Genomic DNA, 12,396 nt, shown 5'->3' on the forward strand with positions numbered 1-12,396 from the left:
ACTGATGCAAAAACGAAGGAGAGAGGGAGAAACAAAAAACGGGTCCCGTGCCTGTTCGCGCACCTGTCAGCTCCTCGCGTGTTCGAACGACATTGATTTTGAATTTGAAAATGTGCACTGGTTTCCTCGCAAGGATTTACGTTTCTGAGCGCTGTTCCTAATTCCACTCGACGGGATCGGGGTACGGGGGTTGCCGCGCGCGCCGAAAAGCCCGGGCGTGCGCGCCGGGCGAAGGAACTCTTTGACGTGCCGCGGGCGCGCGCGCGGAGGAACACGCGGACCCGTGGCGCGAGATGGAGGAGAGCGGCGGCTGGCCGGGGGCCGTTGGGCATTGCGTCAAGCGCCCGTGACCGTTGTGTTGGGCCGTTGGTCTGCTGCAGCGCCGGTTTCTGAGAGCCGTTCTCACGACTGACGCTGTTGGAAGCTGGCATGCGGGCGGCGCCGACGCTGCCCGGTGTTTGATCGGCGTCCGATCGGCGGTGCGGGCCCCGGCAAGCCTTGCTCTCGTCGGACGCGTGGCCTGAGCGCCGCTGCTCGTCATGGAAGCGTCGTGCGGCACGAGCGGCAAGTTCGAGGTAACACAGGTGACGACACCGGACTCGCTCGGGCAGAACTCGACGCCGATCTCGCCGTCCATCGGCGATCAGGACTCGGACCCGTCTACTGTGCGTTTGATCCCAGGTAAACCACCCACGCGGGTTCGGCACTCGTGCTCGCCGGCCTGCACCCGGTGCGACGTGTCGTGACACGCCGCTCCTCGACCGCGGCCCCCCTTCGCGCTTGGGGCAAGCGCGCCGACGAGTCCGAGAACAATCAACGTGCGGATGGCTGTCTGCGCTAATTTATTGTTCTCCGACGTCGCATACTTTGTCCTAAGAGACACAGTCACGCGGTAAAGGAAGCTTGGAACCCTCCGTCGAAAAACGCTTGAGGGTTGCGAGGTTCTTTTACTTTGAACTAGTTTTACCTTTGACTTCTGCAAAGCTTTCGTTTTCATTTATATATATACTTCCTGTAATCAAGTTGAGGAATAACGCTAGAGGCCGCAGACAGTGAGCATATTAGTGTGCGCTTGGCGGTGGCACTGCTAGACTACACGTTCGTATGAAATTACGTGTTTGCCTGCATGCATGTCTTGGAGCAATTTTTACATCCTGTATTATTTTGGATGCATATTTATGTGGTCAGGGTATGTTTCACGTTCATAGTATGTACTCTCATACTTCCAGAGCCATAAACGTTGCATGCGCTTATTGAAACATCACTGACCCACTATGGAGCACAAGTGGTGCGCGTTCAAATTTGACTATTCCTGAAGGTTGGCAACCGAAAGGTTTCTGATAGACAGACCGTGTCCCAGCTTGCGGAACTCGAAGTCGTGAGCTGCAAGTTAAAGATTTGTGAAATAATTTTCGCCACAAGGGAGCTGTCTCCATGCAGCGTCTGATGTTGTAATCGTCAGAGTAATGTACGAATCGTGAACTTTTGTTTTAAACTCTCCACAGTGACCAAAACTTGAACATTTCATACCTGAGGCGAAGGTGGGAAGAGAGGAGAACGGGCAGAAACAAGACAGACGCAGTCTTTATTTTGTCTGATGTTCCTTTTTTTTTTTCTTTTTTTGCATTCGTTATGGGTTCCTAATGTATGAACACTCGCCTACCTTCTTGCCCTTGCATCCGCAATTTCTTTAAAATTTCAAGTCCGCCGTCCCTTCAATTTGCAAATTTCAGCGTTTTTTTTCCCCTAGAAACTCGTTATAAGAGAAAGCCAGCGATATGTTATAGTCAGTTACAGGTCAAGAAGGTAGCGGCAAATGCCCCTCAAAGGGAATCAGATATCCCTCCGCCACCTCCGCATCCAATAGCGTTCCACCGCTTCCGTGACGTCGCGGCCAACGCGCGAGGAAGGGCTTGCCTTTCTGTACATATTTGCTTTATCTTTCGACTTTGACTTAGCATTGTGGAAGCCACGAGAGGGAGATTAGAGTTCTCCCCCACCGACGGAAACAAATACGACTTTCGGGGATTAGCTTCCCCCCGATGGATACAAAGGCTGCTTTCAGGGGCTCGGTTCCCTCTCCGATGAATACAAAGGTCGCTTTCTTAAAAAGTGGGATCGGAGACAAGTGGGAATCCATTGAAGCGGAACAAGGAGCGTTTCCAGTGAACTCTTCTTTCGACTGCGGAGGGACTTGAAACGGGCGCATCACGCTTGTGGGAGGAGCTTCTCCTACCTTCTTGACTTGTAACCGACTATAGATAGAAAATAAGATAAGTTAGATAGAAAAACCCGAAGTTTTAGTTATAATGTTTACACGTCAAGTCGCTTACCCGAGTTTGCGATACTTGCATTACCTGACGCTGAATAGCACGCTTAGATAATTATGAATGGAACCTGCCTTCGTTGTTTTCAGTGCTAAAACCTAGTCGCGTAATGTAAAAAAAAAACAAAAAAAAAACAGTTTTTTTTTTGTGAAAGTAAAGAGGTACCGGATCAAGGTGGGCAAAAAGGTTAGTCTATCAGTGGTGGTATCTCTGTGGAGTTCCATGGCAGTCGTAAATTTACTGACTGATAAGAGAAAGATGGTGGTGTAGTTTCTTGTGCTGCTGACTTCGCTATTTCATTTCTAGCTAAGGTGCCTCACAGCCCCTCACGGATATTCACGTTGCGTATGCTGCATCCATCGCACGTAAAAACGGTAATTAATTGTTTCGGTGCATATTCGAGTGCTCGATTTTGTGAACTTTTCAGCTCAAGGCTGTACGCCCTTTTCGACTCATTGTTAGTCCATCGCCCTTACCTCTTTACTGGTATCTTCTGCAGCTCTTCGTGTCGTCATGACGTCGAGATGTATAACACTGCGGTCCATTCACGTTGTTCGCGCGAACCCGATTGTATCGCGCGTTTCCTCTCGTACCACGTGTACAGGGGACCGTGACCCCTGCGTAATTATTTCACCTCATTAGGACTACAATTGTTCCGCGACAGTGAACACGGAATCGCATGACGTCAGCAGAGTTTCTCTAAGGGTCATGGAGTTAGACATATTTTATTATTTTTATTTATATCCTACCACCGGTAAAAACGATTTGATGCGCCTGTTTGTACTCGAATGCGAATCTTCCGAATGTCATATGTGTTGTTCGTTTGGTATTCATTCTTCGTGCCCTGACCATGCACTGTTAATGCCGTTGAGTTTATAATCAGTTACAGGTTAAGAAAAGTTTTCGAGGGAAAGGAGGGTTGGAGAGCAGGAAGCAGACGGAATGCTGGAGGAAAGAGGAGGAAACCTCCTCCTCTTTTCAGCGTTTAATCTGCTTCCTCCTCCCCAACCTTCCTTTCCCTCGAAAACTTTTCTTAACCCGTAACTGACTCTAGTAATGGTTTCTCGTTCCCATGTTTGCCGATGGTGAGGACTAGCTGCCAACTGGGAACCGTTCGAAACATATTGGAAACATATGATCCTCATCACGAGCAGTTATGCACATACTTAATATCAAAGACGCCTAATCCGGTACAGAGTTTACTTCTTGGGTCTGAAGTTTACACGGCAGCCTCGATTAGGTGTGCTGTTAGATCTGGCTTACGATGGTGACTGTCTATAGTCGAGTACAAGTGACGAAGGCACCAAATAAGCATCACCGCGTACCAGCCACGGCATTTTATCGCTTTCCGGTCCAATTGAGTAAGACACTATACCCGTTTTCACCTCAAGAAAAAAGACAAGTTTTGCGCGTTGTTCATACGCTGCGCGAAGTAGTTCTTACGAGATTTGCTTGTCGGAGGAAAAAGCGGTGCTTTTGACGTTTGGAACGTGTGTGCGTCTTGATAAGATAACATATATCTAATCTAAAATTCACCTATATATGTCTTAATTATTCGCATAAAGAGGTAAATTAGTAATGCTCCGCGAGGAGCCGGACTTGTTTTACTACGGTTCTTCAGGTGAAAACGGGTATAGCTGTGACAGCTGTTGTGACGTGTGGACTTATGAAAAATACGTTAACGCGGTCCAGGGCGCGCGAAAGGGGATCACTCGATTGCTGGGCCTGTTCGGGTTAAAGGACTTTGTCTGTGTGTGTGTGTTTCTCTCTCTCTCTCTCTCGATCGCTCTCTCTCTCTCCAGCCTGTCTTGTCCTTCTTGCGGCTGAGCAGCATGCACCGATCCCTACGGGCGTCAGCGCGACGCATTCCTCGGTGGTGGTTTCTTTGCACACCGCGAGGAAACTGGCTAACGAAAAAAAAAAGCGTGGGAGGAGCATTTGTCGTATTCTTAACTTTTGTCTTACTCTAGTGCATGATTGCACTAGAGTAAATACGCTCACTGAGCGTATAACACGTACTAAGCGCATAACAATCTGACCTGAAGCTTTACTAAACCCAAATGAGTGAATGTGTGTGTGTGTGTTTTCGCAAGATGCTCTGGTTAAAAAAAAAAGACAGAAAGAAAAAACACGGGCGAGTGCGGTGCGCACTTTATAAAGGTTCACCGTTTCCAACTCATTATTCCAAGCGGGCACGCACGTCTAAATCAGGTTTTTAATCAATCATCGTAAGCGCAAGCCTGTTTAACCTTTTTTTTCTCTCTCACTCTATTTCGTTAATTGTAGCTTCGTCGCGACGGTCGGATTATTGCAATAATCAGTGGAACGTTCAAAAAAAATTTCTTTTCTCCATTTTTTTTTTTTTTTTTATCATTTCGACTTTCGAAGTCGCCTTGCGCATACACGACCTGACGGGAGTTTCGCCACAACTGCTGTAGATGACAGCCGACAGATGTTTACTTTGCGGAGTCTCATATCGGGGATTTCTCCATCGCGGTTTCCCTCCTACTATCCCCATCTCCATTTCTACGCTTTCTTACTTTCGCCGGCATCGTTTCGGAGGTAAACATTTACTTCTGAGGACACATCCGCGTCGACGTCTCCAATCTCCGGTGTCAGGGTCGCCCGTTAAGGTCGGCGTGTGTTCTGCCGTATACCCGGGCTCGTAATCGTAGCTTCACGTAACTCTATATCACTCGTGGCTCGAACTCGTTGCATCGCAAGGGGGAGAAAGCGAGGGAACGGGTTGGTGCTCCCCGGATGCGGAGATATCGATTCCGCGCGTGGGCAACGCGATGCCAATCACGACGGGTGCACGGAGCTGGTGCACCCCCACCCGCTGCCTTGCACCAAGCGCGAGTCTGCGGGCGTCAATGGTGCTTCGCCTCTGCTTGGGAATGGAACGGCACGCGGGACGCTGACAACGCCGAGGAATTTTATTCCCAGGTTCTTCTCTAATGAGGGAAAATGAGATGTGCGGGTAAATGTCGGGGATCCGCTGTGTGCCCTTTCGCGGTCGTTGGGGACGCGCTTCTTGACGACGGAAACGCGATGTGATGCCGCCGTCCGAAAGAGACCCAAGTTAACGCGGCGTCACGTTTGCGTCGATTATAGTCACCCGCTTAACCTCCTGGGCCTGTTCTTCCGCGAACAGAGCGGGTTAGTGCCGCCAAAAAATCGCTGACCACTGCAGTTAAATTTGGGATGGTAATTTTTTTACCTCAGAGTCGTCGCTAGTTCGCTGCGTACCATATATAAACGCGAGCTGCTTTTTTTTTATTCCATGCTTAAGACGTATTTCTATTGGTCTTCCCTCCCCCCGCCCCCTTTTTCAGTTTACTTTTCGTCGTATTTCGTTTGATTTGCGCCCTCGTATTGTTTTTGCTGGCACGGTCCTTCGTCCACGTGACTCTACAGTTTCAAGGTCAATGTTTGGTGCCGGCGCTTTTTTATTACAGATACTTTGCACATCGTACTGTTCCTTCTTCTACATCTTATTATTATTAGTAATATTTCATTTGTAACCCTCGTGGATGTTGTGAGCGGTTTGCTTTCTTAGCCTTTGAATAAGCGACGTCGACAGCAAACGAGGCAGGGGGTTTTGGCGGCTGAAGAATGACGGCCGTGGCTCGCAAGAAAAAGACAAAAAAATAAAAGCTGGAGCGCGGCGTCTCTTCCCTATTTTTAGTTGGGCGTTGCGACGAGAATCGAGAGCGAACGGTGACTTTCCAATGCCGACCGAGGACAAGCAGCTCTCGTGCTGTGTCGCTGGAAGTGCGAACCGAGCTAACTCCTTCGCAGCGGTCGGTACGCGTGTAATTGACCCATTCTCTTTGTGCTCTGGGCTTCATTCGATTGATGATGTTAGCGGTCTCCATTAGGCCGGCTCGGAGAATGCGGCCGTGTTGGCAGCCTCGCATAGAGTGACGACCACATTAACTAAACGAAAAAGCATTGCACTATAGTTTCTTCTACTCTTGTTTCGTATACTTCTTTTTCTCGTTGTTGCTGTTTCTTGTGTCCCTCTAGCTTCGGCCAATGGTCACCTGATCGTAGGTGTGACTCACGCAAGGGCAGGAAGCCGTGGCGTCAGTTTTATTTTTGGCCCATGCTTTCCCCCGTATAAAATGCAACACAGTTAACCCGAACACGCGATCGTCTGCTCGCACAGCTGAGAGGCTGTCACCGAATGTACTATATTTTCGTTTCGCCTTCAGTCAGAGTGCAGTCAAAGGCTAGTTGCCACACAACCACATTTGTATACGGACCAAAAGCACACTCTCACGGCATTCGTCACCTTCCTGCGCGTGTGCTTTCTCACCTACTACAACGAATCAAGCGCCGCAAATGCGCCGAAGCCCCGTGCTTTTAATATGCGTGTTGGTTCTCGTATGCATTTTTGCCTTCCACTGCGCTCTGAAATACGAAGAAACCAAGTATAAGGGCACGAGCGTAAGTGCTAAACGTCTGTGCGTTAATGTCGTGTTCGTGGTAGCTGGGTATACCCCCGCGAAAAATGCTTCAGGGGTAACCTATATATCCTCACACAGGTGTGGACAGGCATATCTGAAAGAGAAAAAAAAAAAAAGATTGTGAGCACCGAAGAGACCATCGTATGATGACAACTTTCTGTGGCAGCGCGGTCATAAGTTGCCCCCAGTCGTGCTTAAAGCAGTCGGAAGGAGTGCCAACTGGGACGTCGACCTAGACCCTATACCCATTCGACTGATTCCAACATAAAAAAGGGGAAAAAAAAAAAAGAAAAAAAAAGCTTATTTACCTTTTTTTTAGCTTTTTTGTTTTCTTTTTTTTCTTGGAAGACGTGTGTTACCCACAAGAAGAAAGAGTGAGAGTAGAATTTTCCCCGATCAGAACGTCAACGAACCAATCGCGAAGCAAGATGCCAAATCACGCACTGCGTTTCTTGCGATTGGCTAGGAGAGGAAGAGGCAGGGGGACTGGGTGCATGGGATTGGCCTTCCTCTCAACACGATGCGCTACTGTCAACGCCGCCAGTTACTTTGGTCCGATATCCTTCTCCCGTCGGCAAGCGCTTGACCCCCCCGCGACCAATCGCGTCGTTTTCAGGCGTTCGCCAATCAGGGTTGCCAGGTTGAGCTATAAATAGCCAAGTTGGGCTCGTTTCATTTGCAGTTGGCGGGAAAAAGTGGTAGTTGGCTATTTGGCTAGTATTGGGCTATTTCTGACCCGTACTGAGCACACCAAAATGCCTCAAAGAACTGGGGTTTATAGGTTCAAATATGGTATTTTTAGAGTAAGTTACGTAAACATTCGGCGCTTCAGTCTGTTACCCCTGATAAGTATGCGACAGCAAGCAAAATTCGTGTAGTCTTTGCGCACCTTGTGCAATTACTTACCCTCGAATCTTGTCCGAATGCAAGCGTGTGTTGTTATTCGTCCATCTCAGCCAGTGACGGCGCAATTCCTTGCGGCTCCAATAGGACCTGTTCTGCGCATACTTTAGGTTGTCTGTTGATTGGCGCGGACCTATACTTTGTGCTTAATTCTGTATAGTTTTCCCGTGACGTCATTCTGTTCACCACGCCCCGATACTAAGCGTCCCATTAATACAGTGGAAGGTACGTTGTCATGCGCTTGTACGAGCGTTTCAGGAAGTTCGCCGAACGTGCAAGGGACGCCATTTCTGGGGCATTTCGGCACCGTGGCAGAGCACCCAACACGGTGTTCATTATGTGTGTTCTAAAATCCTGGAGACAGGGGACAGAGAAAAACGGGACGACACGTGTCCCGTCTTGTCCGTAGTGATGTACCCGTGCTCTGTCGTTGGTTCTGCGAAGTAGTGATGCCAGTGGTGTGGATATTTCTATTTAATGTATAAAAATGTATTGTGTGTCTTTTGTGATTAAAACAAACGTTTCAAATGGTCAGCTTTTTTTTTTCGGGGGGGGGGGGGGTATTTTTGGGCTATTTTGTTCGATCGACATTTAGCTATTTTGGGCTATATCTCGGAGACATTTGGCGGGTCAGAGTACAAACACCTGGCAACCCTGGAACTTCGCTTTCACCCAGCATCCCTCTTGTCCCGGGGTTGCTGTGGAGAGTTCTAACCTCGGCTGTCAGGTTGGACTTTGTCCTTGTCGAGCGAACGACAACGTTTCCGGCCTCTTCCGTCAGCTCAGCCACCGGGGAATTCACTAACGAAGGCCGAAATAGCCCGAACCCGTGAACCATGCTCCCAATGATGCGAAGTCGCGATAGGCGGACGACAGAAATAACAACAACCGTCGTTGCCGTTGCAACGTGGCCAGGAGTGCTCTGGTTGCAGAAAATATGCTGTTTGTGGTCTCCCTGCGGCACACGGAGGAGTATAGATATGGCATGCGGGCTGCAGCCTTCTTAAACTTCGTTGTGGAGCATTCGTCACCAGTCGTTTCTAACGGTAATTAGCCTAGCGGAGCGACAGCCATCTAAATACTGTTTTTGTAGAGAGCGCGACACTGTTTTTGTAGAGAGCGCCAACAAGCGATCGCCGTTGTTGTTGTTTTTTCTTCCGTTTTTTCGACTGTCGTCGAAAGGTTGTCATCAAAAGGGTACACTCTATACTTCGTTTCAAGTTACGATGAACCGCGAAGGACGCTACGAGTCACCGGAGCCAATTCACAGCTCGGACGGTGTCACGTGACCTTCCGGTTGGGCGCAACGACGTGGGGAGCGTAAAGTCACGAGACAAGCTGCGATCTGTGGATTGGCTCGTGTAGCTCGTAGCGTCCATCGCGGTACATCGTAAGGTGAGACGCAGAATAGAAAATATATCTGGGTTCGCTTTCCTGCAGGACATGAAAACAGCCAATCACGGCGAAAAATAAAAGGATCCCAGCGAAGGACACAAATCAAAATACGATTAATAAAAAAAAAAAAAAAAATGCGATGAACCGAGAGGAAATGAGCAAGTGAAACTTCGTGCTAAAACTCCTTGCTTGCATCTTTTTTTTTTTTTCTATTTGTATTTTGAGTTTTGTGATTTATTAGTATGCACTAGTGTAATGAACTGGATTTTTCTTCTTTTTTTTTCTCGATTAAGTAGCTTTTTGGGAATTTTTCTTCGTTTATTTTTATTTGTTATACAGCCCGGGAGGATTTCATGACGCACGCCTGGGTAGATTGGGTATGGTGAGTTAGCTACCCGTGCAGTCATTTTCCGCAAATCGGATGTGCTCACTAAATACTGACGTTTGGAGAACGCTTGGAGAGCAAAGCTGGCAAGAGATCCTTACGTCGCCGCAAATATTGAATTGGCCCGAAGTTTCAGCTCTACCATCTAACCGAAGGAAATGGCGACACTCGGACGCCTCGAAGCTAGCAAATCTCCGCCGCACATTTACGATTTTTTTTTTTTTTTTTTTAGTTTGCGTTGCGAACGCAGCTGCTGATGTCAGAATATTGTGTAAAGGTACGCAGATCTTTGCTACCGCCGTGGGTAACGCTGAAAACGAACCCGATAGACGCGACGCGCGAGTGATCACGGAATTGGAGGACTTTCGCTCAACACGGCCAAAGAACCCAAACCCACCACCAGGTGGTGGGTTTGGCGACTTCCAACGTGGCGCCGTTCGTCGCTTTTAAGATAAAATAAAATGAAGACTTCTATATGCATAAGCCGGCAAGTAAAAGTGCAGAAAGCGGATTTTCAGTATTCTGGTTTCGAAAAGGAAACTTATATTTCTCTATTAAAAAAAAAAAAAAAAATTCGATGAAGGCTTTGATTTTTTTTTTTTTTTGTATGTACAATTAAATATGATGCGCGTAGTTACAAAAAAAATGTTAGCTCTGTCTTGGCCAGTCGGCAGTCACCTGGCGCGAGAAAGGTGAAGAAAGGTAAAAAAACACAGGCGAGCTGGTGAATGGTATCCATAATAACCCTGAGACGAAGGAAAAATAAAAAAAACGGACAGTACAACGTAGTCTCTAGAGACTTCGTTGTACTGTCCGTTTTTTTTTTTTTTTTTTGTATTTTTCCTTCGTCTCAGGGTTATTATGGATGCGAGAAAGGTGTTCATCTGTTTGCCCTAAGGCGCCTGGTGATAAGACGGTTAGCGGACGTTTATTTAGTGGGCTGTAGCCGAGAAGTAATTACTCGGACCTTTCGAAACTAGGGATCCCACGTACTCTAGACGATACGTCTAGTTAAAAAAATACTTAAAAACACTGCAAAGTTGTATGACTATGAATGCAGCAAAAGTACGTGCTTCCTTCGGCAAGCGATATTTTCATTCCAGAGTCTCGAAAATGTCCAGCATGCGAGAAAGCCAAACACCTCCGCGAAGGGGTACAAAAAACAACTGCACCTTTTGCTTGTTTTGTGCAGCTCTGTTTGTCCAGGTTTTTTTTTTTTTCGATCCATCTTATACCGTTTGATCTCGTTTTGGTGCCGCCGTCAGTGTGTCGCATGACTCGCATCTGCATTTTGGTTTTTTTCTTACCCCTTCAAAGCTTTAAGGGGCTTTAAAACGGCCGGCGGCCGTTTTAAAGCTGCCGAACTCTGCAGAAAATCGTTTTTTTTTTTTTTTGTCTTTCTCTCGCTGTCTTTTTTTCTTTCAATAGGTATAGCTTCAACATTACGACCCATGAAACACGCATTTTACAGTTTCACGTAACTAAGACTGAAAAATATCCTTCGAATTCCCTCAAATGTGAAGTCACATGAAGCAGGACCCTATATAGGAGCAACGTGTTTCGCGTTCAGAAGCAGTTGACAAACTACCTATAGTCGGTGACAGCTCGATAACGAAGTGGAAGCTCCTCCCACCTGTTTCCACTCTAGCAGAGGGAGCGCTGGAGAGGAGGCGACCTCATCTCCACCATTCGCTCTGCTAAAGTGGAAAGGGGTGGGAGGAGCTTCCACTTCGTTTATTATTTATTTATTCGTTACCTTCATTTCGCCCTGGGGGCATTATTGTAATGGGGTAACTTACATGTTAACACAACAAATACACAAATGGTGATGCAAAACATATCAATGCATAGTGACATCTGCTACAAGTAATAATACAATGCGCAATCACACACACAAAAAAAAAAAAAAAAAAACATTTGAACACAACATACACGTATCTACTGTAAGCTGCTAACATCAGACAATGCAAAACAATACATTAGTCATAGATCATTCTTGTCTGAGTAGCTACTTAAAAGACACTCAAATGTTTCATCCGAAGCCGAAACCACAACTTCGGGGAGCCTATTCCACTGATATATTGTTCGTGGGAAAAATGACGATTGAAAAACAGATGTGCGGCGTGATATTTCCCTTATTTTCTTCCAGTGGTCTAATCTCTGGGATGTGAAAGTAGGTGGGTTCAGGTAGATGTTCTTATCAATGCCGGTACGTTCACGAACCACTTGATTAAAAAAAAAGAGTACCTTGATAACCTCCGGCGAAGTTCTAGCGAGTCCCATGACAATGATTTTTTTTTTTTTTTAATGCAGTGACACTGGTATGAAAATGATAAGAGTTAGTAACAAAACGGACAGAGCGATTTTGGATGGCCTCAAGTTTATTAAGGTTTTAGTGTCGGAATCCCATACTACAGCCGCATATTCTAAGAGGGAACGTACGCTAGAAATGTATAGTGTTTCTTTGACGTCACGAGGTGCGTGTTTAAAGTTTCTCTTTATAAAGTTAAGTACCCGTCCTGCGTTCATCGCTATAAATTCAACATGACTACTCCACGTTAGGTTAGTTGAAAAAATAACACCCACATACTTCACATCCTTCGCCAAGGTAATCGGATTTGCATCTAGATAGTAATTAGTCTCTATGTTTAGACGCTTTCTGCTTAAGCGGATACAATGACACTTTGCAAAATTCAGTTTCATTTCCCATTTGTTGCACCATGTGAGTATTTGATCGAGATCATTTTGTAAAGCGGCAGCATCGTCCTGGTTATTTATATCCCATTCTTGACCCGTGATGGCCTCGTATCTTCCGTCGTCCCTTGTTGTACTCACGTTGTATTCTTCCTAAGCGGGAGTCCGCTATCGGCACGCCTGTTTAGCAAATCTCGAAGACTCAGCCAATCCACGACGC

General features: G+C 46.9%; 1 protein-coding gene across 1 annotated transcript in view; it reads left to right on the forward strand.

Annotated features, from left to right (window-relative positions):
• Positions 1–273: 273 nt before the first annotated feature.
• The window catches only part of LOC8041136 (solute carrier family 12 member 4), a 126,463-nt gene continuing 114,340 nt past the window's right edge, over positions 274–12,396 (forward strand). Inside the window, exon 1 of the mRNA XM_029978612.4 lies at positions 274–681. Coding sequence (XP_029834472.2) covers positions 540–681 — 142 coding nt within the window. The 5' untranslated portion in view covers positions 274–539. The remainder of the gene's footprint in view (positions 682–12,396) is intronic.

Source organism: Ixodes scapularis, unplaced genomic scaffold (genome assembly GCF_016920785.2).
Source record: "Ixodes scapularis isolate PalLabHiFi unplaced genomic scaffold, ASM1692078v2 PGA_scaffold9__187_contigs__length_104089568, whole genome shotgun sequence".
NCBI lineage: Eukaryota > Metazoa > Arthropoda > Arachnida > Ixodida > Ixodidae > Ixodes > Ixodes scapularis.